Source organism: Callorhinus ursinus, unplaced genomic scaffold, assembly GCF_003265705.2.
Source record: "Callorhinus ursinus isolate GAN/ISIS: 27379988/994484 unplaced genomic scaffold, GSC_fseal_2.0 scaffold6, whole genome shotgun sequence".
Classification (NCBI taxonomy): Eukaryota; Metazoa; Chordata; class Mammalia; order Carnivora; family Otariidae; genus Callorhinus; species Callorhinus ursinus.
In genome coordinates this window covers 21,326,408-21,351,174 of record NW_027397068.1, presented here as the reverse complement: position 1 = coordinate 21,351,174, position 24,767 = coordinate 21,326,408, and the positions used below count along the sequence as shown (strand labels likewise).

General features: G+C 34.1%; 1 protein-coding gene across 6 annotated transcripts in view; it reads left to right on the top strand.

Moving 5' to 3' along the window:
• Positions 1-24,767, top strand: part of ASCC3 (activating signal cointegrator 1 complex subunit 3) — a 332,162-nt gene that overhangs the window by 50,305 nt on the left and 257,090 nt on the right. For all 6 annotated transcript variants that reach the window (XM_073893705.1, XM_025863078.2, XM_073893703.1 and 3 more), the window contains 4 exons: positions 13,900-14,020; positions 15,511-15,715; positions 16,434-16,575; positions 17,360-17,485. In XM_073893705.1, the coding sequence (XP_073749806.1) occupies positions 13,900-14,020; positions 15,511-15,715; positions 16,434-16,575; positions 17,360-17,485 (594 nt within the window). The remainder of the gene's footprint in view (positions 1-13,899; positions 14,021-15,510; positions 15,716-16,433; positions 16,576-17,359; positions 17,486-24,767) is intronic.

The following is a 24,767-nucleotide window of genomic DNA, read 5'->3' as shown; positions in this document are numbered from 1 at the left end:
GCCCTGTATTAGGTTCATGTAGTAGTTGTGGCCCCAAGTGTCATTTTTGTAGTAGTTCTTTTCAACCCCTCTCATGAACAGCACAGCCCTATTTATTCCCTTGCCCTGGCTTCAGCTAAGCCTTGCTCCCACACTGCGTGGGACATTGCTCATTTAGGTGAGAGGCTTCCAGGGAGCCAAACCCCTGACCATGCTGTCCAGAACTGGAGCCTTGCTTGTCACTTCATCTCTACCCAGTGCTCTGCCTTTTTTGCTCAGTGTTTAGTCCAGGGAGATATTTTTATTGTTTTTAGGCTTTGAAGTGTGTCTTTTAGGTTTTCTCTTTTTTTGTTCTACCAGAAGAGATATTTTAAAGCATGAATTTTCTGTCACCATTTCTTCTTCATCTTAATTGCTAATACTTGTTCTTTCAGAAGGCAGTCTTCTTCCTATCTTAAGCATAAAGGGGAAGGGATTTTTTTCAAGATAATTTTAAGAAGTTTAATAGTAAAATCTATTTTAGTGTTTGTATTTTTTTAAAGGAGAAATGACTTGTTATTCTTATAGGATCATATTTTTTATTGTGGCAAACTAAGGGTTTAGCTACTTATGAATATTAAATAAAAATTGAAAATAGAGTAACTAAATTCAGTATATAGAAGGTACATGCCAATTGTATTGTCACAATCAGTGACCAATAAACACTTATTCAACTTATTTCTATTTAGAGTTAAAATTGAAATCTTGAGTTTGCTCACAGTAATAGAAAATTAATCATGATGTTTATGTTGATTTAATAAGAATAACAACTATATGTATATAAATATTTTGATGATTCTGGGGAACAAAAGCCAAAGCCAGGAACTTGTTGCTTATATTATTATTAAGCCTTATTTATATTTGCTTTATTTTGGTACTTTTAGCCCTGTCTCTAGTTTTATATGAGTACTGATTCTCATAGCTTTGTTGTTTTTGCATTTTATGTATCAGTTGATACCTAGAAAAAGTGATGTGTGATATACTGTTCTTGGGGTTTGAACTTCTGTGTAGAGAATTCAGTGCCTTGCAAATCCTGCAAATAGAAAGGACCCCTAATAAATGCTATGATTTTTATCGTCTGTACCAATAAGGAAAGAGGCTAAACATTGCGTGCATATTACCAGTCTATAGGAAATGTAATAAATATTAAATGTGTATATGAGCAATCACAGGTATTGTTTTCTAAAAAAAATTCCTTTTTTTTTGATACACAAAGAAATAAGCTTATTTGAAGACTGATATGACACCCACTTGCTCCATTTTATAAATCTGGCTATTTAGATGCTCAAACACATTTTTAATTCCTGTGTGTAAGCTGCTGTTCTGTTTCTTAACTAGTTAAAAATGCCATGTCTCTTGTACTTAGAAAGACTATAATGGACACCCTGCACTTACTGCTTCTCCTTCCTTCTTAACTAGATGTAGTTAGATATTAGGATAAGGAGTTTGCTTATGGATCCATATGATTAAATTGTTAAAACATTTATTGTGCTATGAAATAATAATTATTAAAAATTACTACCATAATCTTTCACTGGTAAGATTTTTTAGAAAATAGTGTGTGTCATCATGATTCCCACGTAGTTAAGTTGTGTTTGATTAAAAAACGATTTTTCTCTTGAAAAATACGATTTGATAGAAGAAATAATTTGTCTTATCACTGATTCTCATTTTCTTAGTTATCAGCTAATTTGCCTACATGATAAGGGATTTTATTTGTATAATTTCTGGTGTTCATTCCAAATATGGTGAATAAACCTATTTTATTTATTAGTTAAGTGAGTGGTGCTTTGTGTCTGTAGCAGACAAAAAGTGAAAAAAAACATAAATCAGAATCTGGTTTGTATTATTTAAAAATAAGATAAAACCTGTTTTGATTAAGTATTTTATGTTTATTATAGAAAATTTGGAAAAGATAAAAGATAGGAAAAATGAAAATTATATAATTTAATGAAATAAAAAATAAAGACATACTTGTCAAAACGTGGAAAGGAATGGATAAATAAACTGTGGTATAACCATATAATGGGAAATTATTTAGTGATAAAAGGAAATGAGCCATCCATCAGGCTGTGAAAAAATGTGGAAAGAATGAATATTGCCAAGTGAAAGAAGTCATTCTGAAAAGGCTACATATTGTATGATTGTAACTATAGGACATTCTGGAAAAAGTGAAAATCTGAAAAAGATAGTCCAAAGATCAATAGTTGCCAGGGGTTGGGAAGGGAGGAAGGGATGAAGTGGGGAGCACAGGACAGTGAATTTATTCTATGTGATACTATTAATGGTAGAAACATATCATTGTAGTCATTATGCATTTATCAAAACTTATAGAATGTGCAACACAAAAAATAAACTAAAGCTATGGACTTAAAAAAATCTTAACTTGGTGGTCAGTATGATACAACGAGACAGATAAATTATGCTATGTAAATATATTCTATCTAGCTCTTAGTAGACCCATTTACAGTAGAATCAAAATATCTTCTAGGCCAATGATTGCACTGATTGAAATATTCTGTTTGCTCTCCAACATAATAGCCACTAGCCATTTATGGCTGTTGATCTCTTGCAGTGTGGCTAATATGACTGACAAATTGTATTTTAAATTTATAATTATTTAAAGTATAAGTAGATCATGTGGCTAGTGGCTACAAAATTAGGGAAGTATCTAAATTAAATAAGAGAGAAATATCAGTGATTAATGCAGTTAGGTGGCATTAATAGTTTATTGAAAAACTTTACCGTAAATATTGGTTCAGTGACAATTTGGGGTCAGTTCTTTCTTTCTTTTTTCTTTATTCTTTTCTTATCCCTTATTATTTTTATTTTTGCCCTGTCCTCAGTACTTTATTTTTTTTTTAAGATTTTATTTACTTATTTGTCAGAGAGAGACAAAGCACAAGAAGGGGGAGCGGCAGGCAGAGGGAGAAGCAGACTCCCTGCTGAGCAAGGAGCCCGATGCCATGTGGGACTCCATCCCAGGACCCTGGGATCATGACCGAGCCGAAGGCAGATGCTTAACTGACTCAGCTACCCAGGAGTCCCTGTCCTCGGTATTTTAATCAATAATTTACATACAAGCATGTTTATTGAACTTGGATTCAGGACAGATTCAACATTGATAGTATTTAATGGTATGACAGATGCCTAAATCTGGATTTAAAAGGCTCTCAAAAGACTAAAAAGAAGAAACAGGAAGAAAGTGAACTTTGTAAGCAATCTATTTGAATTCTGGGCTTACAAATTGTAAAAAATACAGGATATGGGAATCTTGGACTACTAGGAATTCATGTGGAAAAAACCTAAAACCAAAATGCTTTTACTTGGCTGCACATTCAATTTGAACCAACAGTGTGATGTTGTTACCACCTTAGGCTGTGTTCAGAAAAGTTTAACATCTAGTTCAAAAGTGTTGTACTCTCTGTGATCTGCCCTGATCAAATTATATTTGAAATATTATGTTTGGTTTATGATGCCTTTTTTTTAAAAGGCTCAGTAAAAGGTATATTTGTAAAGGAACTTGGATGAAGAATTATCTAGAAACCAAGTTATATGTGGAATTGATTTATGTTTACCTGGGAAAGAAAGGACTTGTGTGTGAAGTGTGACTAGTACTTGGCTTTATCTTCAGATATTTGAAGGGCTGTCTTGTAGAAATGACGCTAAGATCGTTCTCTGTATCCGAGAGAGCACAGCCAGAATGAAAGATGAAAGCTATAGTGAAGCTGATTGGGCTCGATATAAAGAAAGATTTTTTTTTTTTTTGACAGTTAGTGGCATGAATTACCTTAGCTAGCAGTGGCATGAATTACCATTTAAGATAGTTTGCTGCTGGCAGATGTATGCTGGATGTGTATCAGCCAGGAAAAAAATTGTCAGTAATGGCAGTATTTATTGAGCACTTAGTGCCAGACACTGTGCTAATTTCTTTTAACAGATGAGAAAGCTGAGGCTCAGGCAGCTTATGAAATTTACCCATTGTCCTATAGCTAGAAATTGGCAGAACTGGTAACTAGTTAGTTCTTTCTGACTCTAAGCCCATGTTCTCAACTGTCCTCTTATTCTGTCTTCCCATGGCAGTAATTATTGCTTTTAGGAGAGCTTTGTTTAGCTGTCCTCTAAGGTCCCTTCCAAATTGAGGGTAGATGACCACATTTTGTAGTTTTTTGAAAAAGGTTATGTGAAAGATGACAATGAGGAAGAGTCATCTGGTTCTAGTATGTAGCAGAATGAAATGGAGACATACTGGTCTTTGGCAGGAAGATAGGCAGCTATGATCTAACCAATGATTAGTTGAAATGTTGTTTCAAACTTAATGTTGCTATTTACATAGCACCAGGATATATTGTATATAATTTCAACATTGAACAGAGAATAATTTAACAGCTGAAATTAGAGTTAGAATGTGTGTGGGGATCATGGGTGGCTCAGTCGGTTAAGCGTCTGCCTTCAGCTCTGGTCATGATCTCCAGGCCCTGGGATCAAGACCCACATTGGGCTCCCAGCTCAGCGGGAAGTCTGCTTCTCCCTCTCCCTCTGCCTCTCCCCCTGCCTGTGCTCTCTCTAATGAATAAATAAAATAAGAGAATATATGTATGCACATATTACAATCATGAGCATACTTCTTGAAAAACATGCTAAAAGTAAATATGTATTTTTGTTAATATTTGTTGTGTTCATTTTATTTCCTGACAATAGCAGATTATTAGATATTTTTGTAGTATTTTCTTTTAATTATTTTCCATTATGATTGTTTCTAAGTGATAAAGATTGTTTTTAAGTGATAAATACATCAGTGTTGTGTATAATTAGCAAAGATTCACTAAATATTTCTTCTGATAGAGACAGTGAATATATGCTTTATATGTAAAGCACTTAATACCTTACCTGGGACACGAGTAGTATACAGGTGTTAGGTATTTTTATCATTATTATTGTATTACAAATTATTTTCTGTACTTTACTCCCTGTTTGATTATGATTCGTTTATTTTAATACTAAACAGTTAAAGTTAATTGCTTATTATATGCAAGGCATTGTGTCAAATACATATATTATTTTGTTCACATCACAGCCCTGTGAAGCCCTGCACTATTATTCCTGCTATACTAATGAGAAAATGGGAGGCTCAGAAGGATGTCTAAGGTCCCAAAACTCCTGAGCATTAGGCTTTTAAAGATTTGAGCCCTGGCTAACTTTCTCCTATGCTAAAATGCTGTGTTATACTAGCATTCATAAATTTGGTACACTATTTTTTTTTTTAATTTTTTTTTTTTAAAGATTTTATTTATTTATTTGACAGAGAGAGACACAGCGAGAGAGGGAACACAAGCAGGGGGAGTGGGAGAGGGAGAAGCAGGCTTCCCGCCGAGCAGGGAGCCCGATGCGGGGCTCGATCCCAGGGCCCTGGGATCATGACCTGAGCCGAAGGCAGACGCTTAACGACTGAGCCACCCAGGCGCCCCAATTTGGTACACTATTAAGTTTACTGACAAGGGATGATATGAAGAAATGATGGGTTTGCTGACTTAGAATGCACTTGTATACACAAAAAAGTTTTGAAAATATGAGTAGTGATGGTATAAGTGGATTGTACATATTTTGTATTTCTTTAAATTCTATAAGACACCAGCAATTTTCAGAAATGCCATTCATTTAATAACATTTTCAGAAAAAGTGTCATATTAAATATACATAGTAATTATAAGACATAACTAGAATAGAAAACTGTTACTTTGAGATGAACTTTCATAACAGAATGATATTTGAAAGCATTGGTCTCCAAACTTTTTTGATCATTCTTTCTGATAATCATTTTTGATAATGCATTCCTGATATAAATGCAGTTATTTAATTTTAAATTATATACATATACTGTTATGCCTTATGTTGATCCTAAAACATACATAGCAATGGAAAATTAAAAAGGATGCTATTTTAAAAACAATATTTAACTTTATTAATGGTATTAAAATTCTTTTTAGGCAGAGCAATATGGGTGCCGTGGGGTAAAGAAGTTATAAGAATTCATTTTACACTTTTAACTTGTGTAACTGTAAGGATGGCAGTGCTATTAGTGGAAATAGAGAATTCTTAGAAAAGGGTGAAGAGGGTGGAAAACCAAGAGATGGTTATGGACTTGTAGAATTGTGAGAGGCCTTGAAACCTCCCAAGTGGGGAATTAGGTATATGGAGCACAGAGCAGAGTTCTGGGAAGGATGTATAAAATTAAAATTAACAGGTTGGTTTTTTGTTTGTTTGTTTTTAAGCATATGCTTGCTACTGGATGCTGAGGGTCTAGATGTGAACAGCTAAGGAGAGGATATGAAGTGAAAGTGGGAGAAAGCCTAGGATTAAGCCTTAAGGAACTCCAGCATTTGAGAGTCAAAGTGAACCTGAAATGGGGACTGGAAGGTAGCTCCAGAGTGGTAGGACACATACCCAAAAAGTGATGTATCAAGGGTATCAAAGGAAAAGTGTGTGTAAAGAAGGTTAAGGAGTATTTACAAGTGTCGAATGATCAGGGAAGATGGGGCCAGAATAAAATTCATTATCTTTATCTTAACCAAATCTATGAATGAGTATCCTTCAAACAGAATAGATAATAATAGATGAAAATAGATCTGCTATTGAAACAGTTTGCATAGGTATATCTTATTTTTACTTTGTTTTCCATGTTCTACGCCATTTTTTCTTATCGGCACCTTCTTAAAAAGTATAATTTGAATTGAACTTAGCACTCTAAATATGGTTCAGTCAATGTAGTATTCTTTGAGATGCTAAGTTGAATTTTTTTTTAAGTAATCTCTACGCCCACTGTGGGGTTCAAACTTAGGATCCTGAGATCAAGGGTCACATGCTCTACTGAATGAGCCCAGCTGGGAGCCCCACTAAATGGGATTTTTGAGATACTACTATTAATGCATTAAAATTTTTCCTGGCCTTCAGTGCATTTTTTATTCATATTGACCTTGCAAGTAACCAACCCCCAACCTTTCAGGAATTTGCTTAGGAATTTATTTGTGGGTCCAGGTTTCCCCATCTTGTAGAAATTCACATGAGGTTTTTTTTAACCTAATTGTGAGGTTTTATTTTGTCTCTGTTACTTCTCCTTAGGACTGGCCAGATCTATCAGACTATTTAGAAAATTTAAAATCTTGATTCTACCATGCAACTAATTAACACTTTAACAAATTTGATTTTTAATATATCTTCTAGTTTATATATCATTGATAAAATTTTAGTAAGACGGGGTCATGGCCACTCCTTGAAGAACAACCTTAGTAGCTTAACTCAGTATTGAGATTAATCCCATAATGTACCTAACCATATTGTCATCCCAAAGGATATCTTGCTCACATGAAGATATTGTGCCTCCTGTGCTTCACTGCATCATTGTTCAAAATGCCCATTGACTATTTGATATGTAGAAGGCTTGGTCTCTCTTTTGAAAGAGGTCTTTTGGAACTCTAAGTAGACTTTTGATGAATTCTTTAATATTGACTAGATGGAAACAGAATGGAACAAGGGGCGCCTGGGTGACTCAGTGGGGTCAGCATCTGAGTTCAGCTCGGGTCATGATCTGCAGGGTCCTGGGATGGAGCCCCGTGTCCAATGTCCAGCTCTATGCTCAGCAGGAAGCTCCTTGCCCCTCTCCCTCTGCCCCTCTTTCTCTGCCCTCCCCCATGCTCTGTCTCAAATAAATAAATAAAATCTTAAAAAAAACCACAATGGAACTGACAAACCTTTTATAAATATTGAAACTTTACTTGCTTTAAAGCCCGAATTAGTGATTAAATACTTTAATTGTTCATTTTTTGACTAACCTGAGAAGCAGAGTTTGGATAGGACATTAACATGACCAAAGTTGTGTTTTACTTGGAAATAATATTTTTTTCTCTAAATCTTTGAGTAAACTGATAATCCAAGGATATCTGCCGTATTTATTCTGTGGTTTCCTAAACACTCAGCATATCTCTGCATACCCCAATTTGAGAACAAATTTATAATTCTAATTTAGGTTCATTTTCTCTGTCTCTCTTTCTCACCATTTTCATGGGATTTATAGTATATTATTCAAAGGTTTACTGTATTTTCCTTTTGTGATGATGTGATATTTGTGATTCACTTGATATTGTGTTGGGAATATAGCATCCACTATAACATTGTACCAATTGGAATAAAAATGATATAATTCAGAATATAGGGTAAAGTGGGGATTACCTTTCCTCAGAGATTCACAAACTACATTTATCTGTTAGAAGTGTTATAAGAGGGGCGCCTGGAAAAGTGTTATAAGAAACAAGGAAGTAATGCTGTTTTAAAGTTAGTCTGTACATGTTCTGAAATTTTTTTTGACATTTTAGAAATGCAGTCTGTTGGTTCATTATTTTGACTCTTTCCACTCATTATTTCAATTTAATGAACTATTTCAATTTAATAATTTAATGATAAAGGATTTATAATAACAGTAAGAATTCTAAGAACCTTTGTCTTTTGAGAATACCTTAATAATAATAATATATTGATCATAATAATGGTTTTAACAACCTCTCCCAGGGAAAGGATGTTAAACCTGTCTATTCCTCGTGTCTCCTTTAAATCTCGTATCTTTAATTTATAGCCATTTATACCTTTTTCTCTCTCTTCTTCCCTCCCCCCTCCCTCTCTCTCTCTTTCTTTCTTTCTCTTTTTTCTTTTCTTTTCTTTTCCTTTTCTTTCTTTTCTTTATTTCCTTCCTTCCCTTCCTCCCCTTCTCCTTCCTTCCTTCCTTCCTTCCTTCCTTCCTTCCTTCCTTCCTTTCTTTCTTTTTCTTTCTTTCTTTCCTTTCTTTCTTTCTTTCCTTACTTTCCTTTCTTTCCTTTCTTTCCTTTCTTTCTTTAACTTTGTAGTTGATGTCTGTTTCTCTACCCAAAATTAACTTTTCCCTCTTTGTTTTTCAACTTGATAGCTTCTGGAACTTGTGTCAGTGCATAGAGCAGTGATCCAGACAGCTGTATCTTCACAAATAGTCACACTCATTGCCAAATTAGTTTGTAGTGCAAATCTTGAATGAGAACTGCACCTGCTCTCAATGTGGATGAAAAAGGCAAATGTTAGGGAAAGCGTAATTTTGGGATTACTTTAAAACTGATGACAGCTGATCTCAGAATTCTACTGGGGATTCTTCATCTTGGAAGTCATGGAAGTCCTACTATTCAGAGCAAAACAGCCTTCTTGTCTCTTTTGCTAGGTCTTAGGTGTGTTATTTTTAAGAAATAATAGGCTAAAAAATAAAAAAAGAAAGGAAGAAAGAGAAAGAAAGGGCTCTTAGTGCTGTAGTCCTCCTCCTGAGGTGTTATATTAGAAGTTGTCTTCCAGATATACTGGTGTTTTCCTTAAAGTTATGTTGTACTAAAAATTTGTGAATCTCTAATTTATTGTATGTGAACATTGTATTTCAGATTAGGTAAACTTGAAGTAGCTAAGAATATGTGTAAGGGTAACTCTGCCATTGTAAATTATTTTCTTATGGAAGAAATGGTCTCAATTTAAGAATTAACACATTCCTTCAGAGTTGATAGAATATGAAAAATTTTTCTTGCCATAAGTAGAGAGCATTTTTTACTGTAATTTCTTTGGATTATGGGGGTATTGTTTTTTTATTTTGCTGGCTTTATTTATTTTTATTTATTTTATTTTTAAAGATTTTATTTACCTGACAGAGACACAGCGAGAGAGGGAACACAAGCAGGGGGAATGCGAAAGGGGCAGGCTTCCTGTGGAGCAGGGAGCCCAATGCGGGGCTCCATCCTGTGACCCTGGGATCACGACCCAAGCAGAAGGCAGATGCTTAATGACTGAGCCACCCAGCCGCCCCAAATTTGCTGGTTTTAAAATATCACTCTTAACATTAAGCACAGGGCTTACATTGAACTAATAGCAATTCAAAACATTCACTTAAAATTTTTACCAGGAAACGTGTATTCAATCTGTATCTTTCAACCATAAGTAATTTTTTTTGTTACTTTTAGTATTTTAGTTTGTCATTTTGGTTTATAATTCAAAAATAATAGCTTCCTTGATACATAATTCACATACCATACAGTTCATCCATTTAAAGTGTATAAGTCACTGGTTTTTAGTATATTCATAGATATGTGTAGCCATCACCACAGTCATTTTAGAGCATCTTCTTTACCTCAAAAAGAAATCCTAAATGTCTAGCTTCTATACTCCTATTCCCTCCCTGACCCCCTTCCCAGGCCTAAACAACCACAAATCTACTTTCTGTCTCTAGAATTTCTCCATTCCCGGACATTTCTTACAAATGGAATCTTATAATATGTGGTCTTCTGTGACTGGCTTCTTTCACTTAGCAAAATGTTTTTAAGGTTTATCCATGTTGTACACTACTACGTTACTTTTTATGGCTTAGTAATATCTGTTGTATGGATATACCACATTTTGTTTATCCATGCTTTAGTTGATGGACATTTGGGTTGTTTTTACATTTTGGCTGTATAAATATCCATATTTGTATACAAGTTTTTGTTTGGACACATGGGTTGTAAATGCTTTGGGGTATATCCCTAAGAATGGAATTGCTGGGTCACATTGTAATTCTGTGTTTAACTAACTGAGGAACGAGAAAACTGTTTTCCACAGTGGCTGCACAATTTTGTATTCCCACAAACAACGTATGAGAGTTCCAGGTTTCTTCACATCCTTGTCAAGACTTGTTATTTTCCAGTTTTTTTAACTGGCCTTTCTAGTGGTTCTTGTGGTTTTGATTTGTGTTTCCCTGATAACTAATGATGTTGAGTATCTTTTCACCTGCTTATTGGCCATTTACATATTTTCCTAGGGTAAATTCAGATCTTCTGCTCAGTTTTTAATTGGTGTGTTTTTAGTAGTGGTTAAGAATTCTTTATATATTCTGGGTGTAGACAGTGGCAGTACCAGTCTCTTACCAGATACATGATTTGCAAATATTTTCTCCCATTTTGCATTTTCCCCCTATTTTCTTGTTGTTATCCCTTGAAGCAGTTTTTTTTTGTTGTTGTTTTGCTAAAATCCAAATTATCTATGTTTTCTTTTGTTGCTCATGCTTTTGGTGTCATATTTAAGAATCCTTTGCCACGTCTGAGGATATGAAGATCTCTGTTTTCTTCTAAGAATTTTATAATGTTTAGCTCTTACATTTAGATCACTGATCCATTTTGAGTTAATTTTTGTGTATGGTATAGGGTCTAACTTCATGCTATTGCATATGACTAGCCAGTTCTCCCAGTATCATTTATTGAAAAGACTGATCGTTCCTCACTGAATGGTTTTGTCATGCTTTTTGAAAACTTGTTTATTAGTTTGAATAGTATTTTAGTGGAGTCTTTAGTATTTTCTATATAGACGATCTCTGAATAGAAATAGTTTCACTTTTTCCTTTTCAATCTGAATGCCTATTATTTCTTTTTCTTGCCTAGTTGCCCTGGTTTGAACCTTCAATGCAGTATTCAGTAGAATTTATAAGTACAGACCTTCTTGTCTCATTTCTGTTCTTAGTGGTAAGGGTCCACTGTTTCACCATTAAGTATGATGTTAACTAAGGGTTTTTCATAAATGCCCTTTATCAAGTGGTGGAAGTACCTGTCTAGTCCTAGTTTGTTGAGTGGTTTTATCATGAAAGACTGTTAGACTTTGTCAAATGTTTTTTCTGCATCTGTTGAGCTGATCATGTGGTTTTTGTTTTTTATTTTGTTGATATAATGTAATACATCAATTGATTTTCTTATGTTGAACCAACCTTATATTCCTGACATAAATCTCACTTTGTCATGGTAATTCCTTTTATATATTGCTGGATATGGTTTACTAGTATTTTATTGAGGATTTTTGTGTCTCTATTCCTAAGAGATATTGGTCTGTTTTCTCATGATGTATTTGTCTGGCTTTGGGGTCAAAGTAAGACCTGGGAATGTTCTCTCGTTTTCTGGAAGAGTTTGTGAAGAATTGGCGTTAAATCTTTTGAATGAACTCAACCATGTAGTCATCTGGACCTACACTTTTCTTTGTGGGTAGTTTTGATTACTAATTCAATATATCACTTGTTATAGGTCTATTCAGATTGTCTGCTATTTGGTAGTTTGTGTCTTTCTAGGAATTTATTTCATCTAATCTACCACTGCCTGGGCTTATTATTGTTATTTGCTTGTTTATTTGCTTAGCGATTAGCTGGATTATTTTAGTACAGACAATTCCTCTCACCCATACCCCACAGTGTTTAGCTTCTGGTATTGTTTCTCAAGGAGGCACACTTTTGGGTATATCCAGTCACCCTGGGATGAAAGTAGTTTTGGCAGGACCCTCTGCTTTTCTTTCCCTGACCACACCCAGGTATTAAATTTACCAATTACCAGATAATTGCTCTATTGTTTGTAGAAATGTCCTGGTGCATAAATTGCTCCATAAACGAATCCAATAAATTTGGGGCCCCTTTGAAGGAATAATGCCAGAGGGCAGTGTTGATATTTATTCTCACCCAAGAAGACTCCTCCCATTTGTCACTCCTTAGTTCTCTTTTGTACCCCAGTAGTTGAATTTGTGAATCTGTAGTTATAGTTAACCACAATATGTGCTGTTTTTGAGATGGCCCTATGGCTTCAACTTCCTGCCAAGCTGCAAATGAGGACATACCTTTGGAAGAAATTGGGACCTTTTTATTTTATAGCCTAAAATCTTTGATGCAAACTCTGGAGCTAGGAGTGGGGACAATGGAAAACTTGTCTCTGAGTAACACCTCTGCTTTAGGAGCTGAGTACTTGATGGAAGGGGAGTAGGCAGTAGCCTAAATTCTTGGCTTGCCTCTCCTGGTGTGGAATTAGTGCCTTATGAGCCAGGGTGAGAGTGATTGGGTTCTGTGATGTTTAGCCCAAAAGTCAAGGTGTTCCAGGACTAGGGGCTGTGGCCTTAATATGTAGATAATGTCCACAAAATAAACAGCAAAAATAAAATATTTATTAAATATTAACATTTCATATATACTTATAAATTCCTACCTTAATTATGATTTTATTTGTGTGGAATCTCAGAGAACAGTTAGAATTTGGCTAATATAAAATCTTCACATGTAAAATTAGATATAACATTTCTGGAGAGGAAAAAAATATATCCTCGAACCACATCTGAAGAAATCTAAAGGCTTTCTGGAGCGGTTATTTCATACAGTGATGTGATTGAAAGTCTTTGTAAATCACAAGTTCTCTGACTCTGGAATCCGTTAATCTTTCACAATTACTCTGCATAAGATACACAGAGAAACTTTTATAAAAAGTTAAATAAAGCATGTGTGGAACTGTGTTTTAGATTTCAGATTTATTAATCATTAAAATAAAATAAATTTAATAAAAATAATAAAATTAATTATTAAGCATTAGAAATTTGCATGTCATGAATCATAAAACATTTTAATGGTTCTTTACCTCTACAATGATAGCTGTTATGTGTAATAAGTTATAAGAAGAATGGTACTCTGGACTCTATATTTGTGAAAACCAGAACAGTGTATTAAAAAGCAAATTAATTTTGGAATTTCCTTAGGTTATACCAAGAAAAGCCAAGTGTAAGAATTTGTTATTCTGTGATTTAGTTTTATATATAAATCACAATTATTTTGAAAAGTTGAATCATGTGCTTTTAGTAGTTGCAAATTGACTTTGTGAAGCCGAAAGATATGTAACAATATGAAGAGTTATTTTTCTTTCCTAAGTTACTATTTTTTTAAAAATATTTTTTGGGTACTTCTTTCTGTATTAGTTTAGCTTCATACCTCTGTTGAACAGGTTTAATAAGTTGAAGATGGTGAATTTGAGGTAACAATTCTTTGATCCTTTTTCTTTTAAGCTATTTGAACTGCTGGGACCTGATGGACTTGAACTTATTGAGAAGCTCCTTCAGAACAGAATTACAATTGTGGACAGATTTCTTAATTCTTCAAATGATCATAAGTTGCAGGCTCTTCAAGGTAAGAAAGTATTCAGTGGTAATTCTAATTTAATGGAAAGATTCATTGGTTAGCAAATCTTTTTAATATAATTATGACTTTAATATCCTTTGGCTTATTATATAATTTAGTGATACCACTTTTTAAAGTAGATTTTAGATATGGCAGATTATGAAACAAATATCAATGCCTTAAATAGGGTATTACGGTAGAGATTTTCTTTATGTTTAGGTAGGGCATTTTTGCTGGAGATCTGAATAGACAATTTTTTTTAAAGTAAATATGTATAGTATTTACTGTGAGCCAAGTAGTGTCATAATTTCTTCCCAACTTTTTTATTTTGAAAACTTTCAAACCTGTAGTAAGTGTATAAGGATACTACAGTGAATACTTGTATATCCTTTATGTGGATTTGCTAGTCATTAACATTTTGCTTTCTTTTTCTCTCTTATTCTTTCTCTCATTATTATTCTCTTTACGTATGCACTCACACACATATACATAAACAAATACCAACTGTTAAAATTTTTGCTGAACAGTTGCCTGACTGAGGCTTAGATGAATTAGAAAAGTAATTTTCCCATCTTGATGCTTCACCTAGTTCCTTCCTTGTTCTGTGTTGGATCTTGGAGTTTGATAAAATAACTTGCACTGTGCTCCTTCAGAGTATGGACCAAATCTCAGTCTTCATTGTCTTCCTAGCTTAGCAGCAGTGCCTGGAACTAGTAGGTCTTCAATACCATAAATGTGTTTTGATTTGGGTTGCTCAGCAACACTCCAGGCAGTTCCTTTAGGGCTGCAGTGAGCCAAGATACTACTACTTGGAAAGATTTAATTAAACAGAGAAGGTAATCCTGTTGGAAGAAGAATTTTCCTTAATACTGGGTTGAACAAACCACATGTTTAAATTGGACCTTGTAAACATTGAGATTTCGTCTTCCCTTTTTTTTTTTTTAAACTTTATTTCCATGAAAAGCTGGATCATACTCTTTATTTGCCTTGGTCATCTTATAAATATATCCTGAACTAATGTTAATAAGTTTTATTTCGTGTATAAGTAAATAGTAACATATATTCAATTTAACACAATAAAGTCTGATACATAGGGAAAAGTTAGATCTAATATGTAAAAAATATATTTTATTATTATGTTAACAGTAAGTGCTAATTAGTATTGATAATTATATTTATTGAAATTATATAAACAAATAATTTCAAAATTATGAAACTGAATTTTTAAGTTCCTAATGTTATATCTAAGAATTTATAACACTAAACTATGTAATCTGTATAAAGAAAATACCTGGTGACTTTTCTTAAGCCACTGTGTTAATTTCACTAGATATTATATTTTTAAAAACCTCTCCTTAAAACGTACAATTGAATATGACGGTTTTTTTAAAAACAAATGAATTAGAGCATTGTGCTATCTTATATTTTGGCAAAGGGAAAAATGATTTTCATAAAGGTTAAATTTATAAAACATGATGTTTCTTAAATTTGCTTTGTAGACAATTGCAAAAAAATTTTAGGAGAAAATGCTAAACCTAATTATGGTTGTCAAGTTACTATTCAGTCTGAACAAGAAAAGCAATTAATGAAACAGTATCGCCGTGAAGAAAAAAGAATTGCTAGACGAGAAAGAAAGGCTGGAGAAGATGGAGAAGTTGCAGAAGGACTTATGTGCTTTGATCCTAAGGAATTGCGGATACAAAGGTAATAAAAACCAGAAGCTGAAAAATGCTTCTGTTGTAATTGCTACCATTATGTATCATCATTTTTTAGTTAAACAGTTTAGATGATTCTTACTTCTAGTCATGTTTTCTTATAAGAACAGAATTTTGTTGTATGAAAACCTAATATGCTGGGATAAGAAAGCAATGATCTTCTTAATTAGAATACTCTTGGTTGCATCTATGTAGGTGAGAGATTTGGATTACAGAGATAAGCTATTTTTAGGTGATGTGCACACACCAGTAGTTTAAAATTTGTGAAGCCTACACAGATTTATCTTGAGACTTTTGTTTTTTTCCCTAGCTCAATAAGAATACTTTTCTTCATGTTATTTAGAATTAGGAAGGAGGAAAAAGAAATGAAGACATTATGATACCTGTTCTTTTAAATACTGAATCCTGTTCTTAAAAAGGAATTTATACCTTGTTATATATCTTTGGATTGTGACAAACAAAATTATAAATAAGGAACATTAAATTAATCAGATGATATCTAAAAATAGTACCTAAAAAATGTGTTAACTCCTATGTAGTCATACAGAAAATTTCAGGATTGCTAATATCTTTCTTTGTATAATTCAGTTTCTTCTACTTTATAATGGAAGGCTAACTGAAATAGTTATAATAGTGACTGTTTTAATATATGCTTTCTTTTACAAGATAAAAATTTAAGATTTATCCTGTTATTTTTGTATTTACAGAGAGCAGGCCCTTCTGAATGCTAGAAGTGTTCCAATTCTGAGCAGGCAAAGAGATATGGATGTTGAAAAAATACGTTATCCCCATGTTTATGATTCCCAGGCTGAAGCCAGGAGAACATCAGCATTCATTGCTGGTGCAAAGGTATGTCACTGGTGTATGACCACTTTGGGATGATATGTCTATTCTGAGGAAATAACACATAGATTTTTCCTGTTTCTTTTTTTTTAAAGATTTTATTTATTTATTTGAAAGAGAGAGAATGAGAGAGAGAGCACAAGAGGGGGGAGGGTCAGAGGGAGAAGCAGACTCCCTGCTAAGCAGGGAGCCCAATGTGGGACTCGATCCCGGGACTCCAGGATCATGACCTGAGCCAAAGGCAGTCGCATAACCAACTGAGCCACCCAGGTGCCCAGATTTTTCCTGTTTCTTTTGTGACTCTTGTACTAGTTGATATACTATACTAACTTTTATTTAAAAATACTGGGGAAAATGAGATAATGCTGTATACGTAAAGTTCTTGATTCATAGGGGTATTCAAAACATATTTGTTCTTTTCCCTTTTGTTATTTATGGAACTTGTATTTTTGAGTTTTAGCGGTTGCCTTACTTTTTGGTCTTTACACTGTACATTGCACATTTTTCCTAGCCACCCAAGTACATTTGTCTTCAGGCGACCATCTAATAAATATATACTTAAAATTCATCAGCATAGTAGGTGTTTTATATGAGAGATCTGATATATGAATAATTTGTGTGTATGTGGCTTTTTTTGTTTTTGTTTTGTTTAGACTTGTTTTTCTTTAAATTAGCTATATTTATTTACCAGTGCTACATCTAAAGCCAGTAGTGTTCTTTGTCTCTCTAATTAAAGAATCTTTACCAGAACAACTGCTTTTTAATTAATTTTTATTTTTTATGTTTATAGATGATTTTACCAGAAGGAATCCAAAGAGAGAATAACAAGATGTATGAAGAAGTAAAGATTCCCTATAGTGAACCAATGCCAGTTGGCTTTGAGGAAAAACCAGTTTATATCCAAGACTTAGATGAGGTGAGGTGATCATTTTATTTATTTATATATTTATTTATTTACTTACTTACTTATTTTAAAGATTTATTTATTTTTAGAGAAAGAGCGAGAGAGAGCATGCACACGAGGGGGTTGGGGGGCAGAGGGAAAGAACTTCAAGCAGACACCCTGCTGAGCATGGAGCCTGAGGTGGGGCTCGATTTCGGGACCCTGAGATCGTGACCTGAGCTGGAATCAAAAGTCAGATGCTTAACCGATTGAGCCACCCATGTGCCCCAAGATGATCATTTTAAAAAGTTGATATTTTTGGTGCTTGGTATGTTTTATGAATAGATTTGTACTAGAAAAAAATATATATATAATAAAGTTTTTATTTATTTATTTGAGAAAGAGAGAGTGAGAGAGCATAGGCAGGGAGGCAGGCAGAGGAAGAGGGAGAAGCCAGCTCCCCGCTGAGCAGGGAGCCCCATGCAGGACTCAGGACCCTGGGATCATGACCTGAGCTGAAGGCAGACACTTAACCGACTGAGCCACTCACTCAGGTGCCCTTAGAAAAATTATTTTTAGAGGTCAGTAGTTGGCTGATATAGTAGAGAGGATATATGCAGTTGTTTACTAAAGACGTACAGTAGAGGAGTTTAACTTTTTTTTTTTTTAAGATTTTATTTGTTTATTTGAGTGAGAGAGAGAAAAGCAGGAGTAGGGGAGGAGCAGAGGGAGAGGGGACAAGCAGACTCCATGCTAAGCATGGAGCTGGACTAGGGGCTTGATACGACAACCCTGCGATCATGACCTGAGCCAAAACCAAGAGTTGGACACTCAATGGACTAAGCCAGTCAGGTACCCCAGGGGAGTTTAAGTTTTAAAAACTTATTCCTTCACACATTAAACATATCTTTGTATATATATACTTATATAATTGCATGTTTGTTTTGGTTCTTTTAGCTAATATTTGGTTTAACCTAATGGCTTAAAATGTTTTAAAGGATTCATGTATTGAGTTTTAGTAATAATGTAGTTTTAGGAAGGGATTATTTATAATTTTGACTAATGTTTAAATTGTGTCGATTTGAGAAAGTTTAATTTATAAAGCTGTGTAGAAATATAATCTTTCCCTTCAATAAATTTACCAAGTAGTGCCAATGCAGAATATACTGGAGATTCCGTATGCTCAGTGTTGTTAAAACAGTACTGTGGTAAACTTCTATGGCCCCTTGAAAGAGTATACAGAAACATAAATTATATCAGATGTACTCTAGTGGTTTTAGAGAACATCAGGATATTGAGGAGAGTGCTAGTCTGATTTGAGTATTTAAAGTTATTTGCATGACTTCTAGTAATAGGGCATTGTTAACTAAAAGGTAATACAGACTAATCATTAACTTTGAAATCAGTTTTCCTTGGGATCTGATTTATTGGATTGTCTGTAAATTGAAGTAAAAACTATTCAGATCTTTTAAAATGTATTTGGAAACATCTTAATTAGGGTACATATTTGTCAGAATTTAGTTTTGCATATAATTTGCTTAGTCAAATCCTTGAAATGTAATTGAGGTCAAATTGAAGTTTTTGGTGATCTACATTGGAGGGAGAGTCAGAATTCATGGTTTTGGAGTGCATGGGGGTGGAGGGGGACATAGGAAAAGAATTGGTATATTGAAGCAAACTTCTTAAATCTGTAATCAGAGCAAACATGGGGGATGTAGGAAGGCATATCATCTTATCCCTTTTTATAAGAGAGGACAGTTAACCCCCCCATAGTTTTACTTTTTATCAACTCCTAAATACTGCACCAAATGCATCCATATATACCTAAAATATGCCCTTTATTTGAAGAAATATGGCAAAGATGTAAGATACCTCTAGAATATTCATGTAGACAGTAAGAGTGATAGAGTATTTCATAAAGACAGTGTTGATAATGAGTAAGAACCTCTGATTAGTATTTCATCAGCCTTAGACTTAGACTTAACACAGTTTCAATCAAACATACATCATTTAATGGTTGTCAAACAGTTTCAGTCAAATCAGTTGATGATGGAGGCTTAAAGTATATAATCCAGCACGTTATTTTGGCACTTGTCCGCAAACTAGGTTGTTTATTTTCTGTGTACCACATGATCTAGTCATCTGGGTATTAAACTCACAGAGAAGTCAGAGAGATACATAAGCATGTACTAAATTGAAAACAAAATTCTTAAAGTATACATATTACTTGAAATTAACCTTTTCTTCATGATCTCATGGTTCTGGGATGGAGTCCTGCATTGGGGCTCCCTGCTCAGCAGGCAGTCTCCGTCTCCTTCTCCCTCTGTCCCTCCCCTCTGCTTATTCTCCCTCTCTCTCTCTGTCTCTCTCTCAAATAAATAAATCTTTAAAAAAAAGTTAACCTTTTCTGTCACCAAAATGAAGTTCCTTTATATATAAATATATTATATATATTTTTATATATATATATATCATATGTAATCATTCAGAAATATCAAATAATGGAGGCAAGCAAAAAGAGCAGCATAAAGCAGCATAAATAACCACAGCTGACCAAAATGAACTCCATTCTACACATATGTGTACATGTGTATTTTGTTTTATAAAATGGCATTATATCGCACATTATTTTTTGTGTATTTGTATAAATATCTACATACATCTTTCCATATCAACAGTCATATTTGTAGCATCATTTCTAACACCATATGGTATTCCATTTTATACCTTTATTACTTTTGAACCAGTTTCTTATTATTAAGGTTTTAAGTTGTTTTCTATAGTAAGTTTATATATTAGACTAAAATTGTAATTTTATATTAGTGGGTTTCATCCTGTGCATCAGAATTATCTGTAGATCTTTTTCAAAATCCAAGTGCCTTCTCCCCTATTAATCTCTTGAGATATGGGCCCAGATACTTATATTTTAAAGATGATTTTTGAAGCACTGTAAGTGATTCTCCCTCTCACACTCCCCCTGCTTGTGTTCCCTCTCTCGCTGTCTCTCTTGCTGTCTCTCTCTCTCTCTCTCTCTCTCTCTCTCTCTCTCTCTGTTAAATAAATAAATAAATCTTAAAAAAAAAAAAAAGTACTTCACTCAGATGATCTCATTTAACCTTGTTACTTCCCTAAAGGTTGTATTTCCAAATACTGTCACATTGGGAGTTAGGGCTTTAATTTATGAACTTTGGGGGAACATAATTCCATCCATAATATAGATAAAGCTGCTCTAGACGTTGGTCTACAGGGTTTTGTGTGAACATAAGTTTTCATTTCTTTGGAGTAAATGCCTGACTATGCAATTATTAGGTCATATTGTAGCTGCATGTTTAGTTTTTTTAAAAAACTACCACTCTTTTTCTGGAGTAACATTTTATATTCCCACCAGCAATCCAGTATGACTCAATTTCTCCACATACTTGCCAGCATTTAGAGTTATCACTATTTTTTCTTTTATTTTAGCCATTTTAATTTATATTTTTACATTTTATTTGTATTTATATTTTTATTTTAACCATTCTGACTGAACATAGAGATTTCCGATTGTGGTTTTAATTTGTGCTTCTATAAGCAGTAATAATATTGGAGAATAATACATTCAAATGCAGTACATCATTATAAGTACATAATTAAACCATTTGATGTCCTTTCACTTTAGATAATGATCCCACCAGATTTCATTAGCAGGAAAAAATACAGGTGTTAACAGAATGTTTGTTTAGTGGATGCTTTTGTTCGCTTAGATCTTTTTTATACAAGTAGAATCTTTATGTATCATGAAAAGTACTCCTGAAGATGGTATCTTTCTCTTTTCACTGAGTTCATAATTGCATGCCATTCCTAACAGTCCTATGGAACCATAGAAAAAATCTTCTCCTGACTGAATGTCACATCAGATAATTTTGTGCAGGTTGCAATGCAAAGTTGAAGGTTGACAGTAGAGCTGCTAGAGTAGTTCAGGAGAGAAATGCTAAGCACCTAAATTAAGAAAGTGGCAGCCTATCCGAAAAATGGGATAATCGAGAATAATTTAGGTACTAGTGTATATAAGATCTAATAACATTAAATGGGAGGGGATGAACTAAGTTTTCATTTGAATCTAGAATGATCTAAGTTTTTGTTTGAATCTAGAATGATGTCCAGGTCATCATGGGTGAGTGATAGTATCATTTACCAAAGTGAGGAATAGAAGAAAAGGAAAGGTTTGTACATGTTAAATCTAGGAGGCAGAAAACCATGTTGATTAAGAACAGGGCCTCTGAATCCAGGCTGGCCTAGTTTGACTTGAATCCCCAACTTTCTAGCTATGAGACTTTGGGCAGGTTACTGTCTTCTGTGGGATCCAGTGTTTCATTTGTAAAATTGGAATAATAGTACCTTCCTCATAGTTTAATTGTGAGGATTAAATTTATTAATATATATAAAAAACTTTGAATACTGTTAGGTACTTAATACATTTTAGCTAAAATGTTAGCTTAAAAATGAAAGATGTAATGATGAAAACATTGAGGTCAGAGTGTGGATAAAACAAAAAGACTTATTGTTACTTTGGAAATTATATTTAGTAAATAAATTACCTTTCTGTTCATGTATGCTATTCGGCTATTCTTTCATTCCAAATACATGTGGGAGTAGTATTGGATACCATCCTACCAGATTAAGAAGAACTAAACATATAGTCACTCTATTAAGACATCTAGAGTAGTTTCTAATTATTTGATAGAAACTAAAGAAACCAGTCATTATAATTATTGACATCTGTGGTTATTCAAGAGAGACATTTTGAAAAAGTAAAATAGAATAAATATAAAAGTACTCCTTTTCCTGTTTTACTTTGTTTTCTGAACCCGAGGTGGGAATCCTAAAGCCAAAGAGTTTATTGACACAGTTTGATTTGATCAAATATAAGGACAAGAAAACTAAAGAAGCATCCAGAAAAACACTTCAGAGTGTGGGTCTTTGTCACGAGACCAGTTTGAAATGGGTGAAATGTTGCTAAAACCTGGACATGCCCCCAAATAAAAAGCCTTTTCTGAAGTGTCCCACCAGGCTGGTTATTACACTGTCAAGCATATTATTATTTCCATCAGAACCATGGCCTTGAATCACTCACTGCCTTTTTAAGAGGTGGTATCAAGAAATAATAACAAAATATAAAGTTGAAAGTTGCAAAGTGAGTTTACAATCTAGTTTACACTGATAGGGATCTTAGTAAAGATTTCATAAATTTCATGGGGAAAGAAATGATGTAGCACAAATTAAATTTTTAACCATTTTATCAAATTCTTTTTCCCTTGACAAATGCCTAGCTTCACCTGGAGATTGGAGCCATGAGAATCCTAATTCTGATATATTTGTTTGCTAGATTCTTAGCACATAATACCATCAAGACAAACAAACAAACATGCAGGTGTAGACTACTTCTATATCCTTATAATCCCTACAATACATTGTTATTCTTTTTGCTTTAACAGACTTTTTAAGATATTATGATATCTATGGGCGCCTGGGTGGCACAGTTGGTTAAGCATGGAATGTTGGTTTCAGCCCAGGTTGTGATCCGAGGGTCGTGAGATCAGGCACCATGTTGGGCTCTGCACTCAGCACGGAGTCTACTTGAGGGTCTCTCTCCCTCTGCCCCTCCTGCTCATGTGCACTCTTTCTCTCTCTCTCAAATAAATAAATCTTTAAAAAAGATATTAAGATAGCTAATAATAACAAATTTTTTATACTTGTGTACCTATCAGGTTACCCTTTATGCCTTTGTGTAGACCCAGATTTCCGTCTGGTATTTGTTTCTTATAGTGCAGGTTTGTTGATGAATTCTTTCAGCTTTGTATGTCTGAAAAAAAGTCTTCATTTTGTCTCTGTTCTTGACAGATATTTCATTCGATATAGAATTCCAGGCTGACAGTTTTTTTTTTTTTTTGCCAGTCCTTATAGGTGTAGCTGTTATTATATTGCTTTCATTGTTTCTAATAATATGCTTTTATTATGCTTTTATTCTTAATCTTCCTCTCTATGTAATATGCTTTTTTTCTGGTTGGTTTTTAAGATTTCTCTTTGTCATTTGCTTTAGGCAGTTTGATTATGATATGACTTTATATTAGCTTTCTGTCATTGTATAAGAAATTACCAAAAATTTAGTGACTTAAAACATCCATTTATTATCTCAGAGTTCTGGAAAGTCTGATTTGGGTGGGCTTGACTGGGGTTCTCTGTTCACTGTTTCATAACAGTGAAACCATTGTTTTGGCCAGGCTGATCTCTTATCTGGAAACTCTGGGGAAGCATTTCCTTAACAAGCTTATTCAGATTGTTGGCCAAATCCACATCCCTAGAGTTGTAGAACTGAGGTTCCTGATTCTTTGCTGTCTATTGTTCTTAGCTCCTAAACACTACCCACATTCCTTGGTGTATGGCCCACTCCATCTTCACAGCCAACAAGGGAGTATCAAATTTCCTGTGTGCTCTAAATCTCTGGCCTCTTCTGATGGTGAAAAAACTCTCGGACTTTAAAAGATTCATGTGATTAGGTCAGATTCATCCAGATAATCCTCCTTTCTAAAGGTCAGCTGTTGCATACAGCATAATGGAATCACAGAAGTAACATCCATCATATTCATAGATCTGAGGTCATTTGTGTTATTTCTTGATTTATTTTAGTTGATCAGATCAGTTTATATTCTTATAATTTTTCTTCCTGCTTTTTAGCATGCACAGTCATATTTTATGAAAATCAGACATTGTGATTGTATCTTTTTGGGTACCGGATATTTTGATATTCTTATAAACATCTTTGAGTTTTTTCCTGGAATATAGTTAAGTTACTTTGGGTCAGTTTGACCTTTTCAGGTCTTGCTCCTAAAATTTCTTAGGTGGGCCAGCTCAGCATTTAAAGGCTAGTTTTGCCTCACTCCTGAGACAGCTCTTCTGAGGAGAGTACTCTGCGTAATACCCAGTAAAATAAGAGGTTTTTCACTATGGTTGGTAAAAACAGGAGCTGTTCCAAACCCTTTAGGGCGAGGTTTGAGTTTATTTCCCCTAATCCATTTAAGTGGTTCTTTCTCCTACCTTGGGCACTCTTCTCATATGCTTGTGCTAGTCAGTACTCACCAGAGACTTAAAGGAGACTCTTCGGAAATCTCTGGAGCTATCAACTCTCTGCTTCTGATTATTGTTATTATTTTTTTTTTACAATAAAAATATCTCTCCCAAATGGAGAAACTCCGCTCTAAGGGAATGAAGTAGGACATGAAGCTGATGCAGTTGAGAATTATTATTCCATCAAAACTCACAAAATCCCTGTTTTACC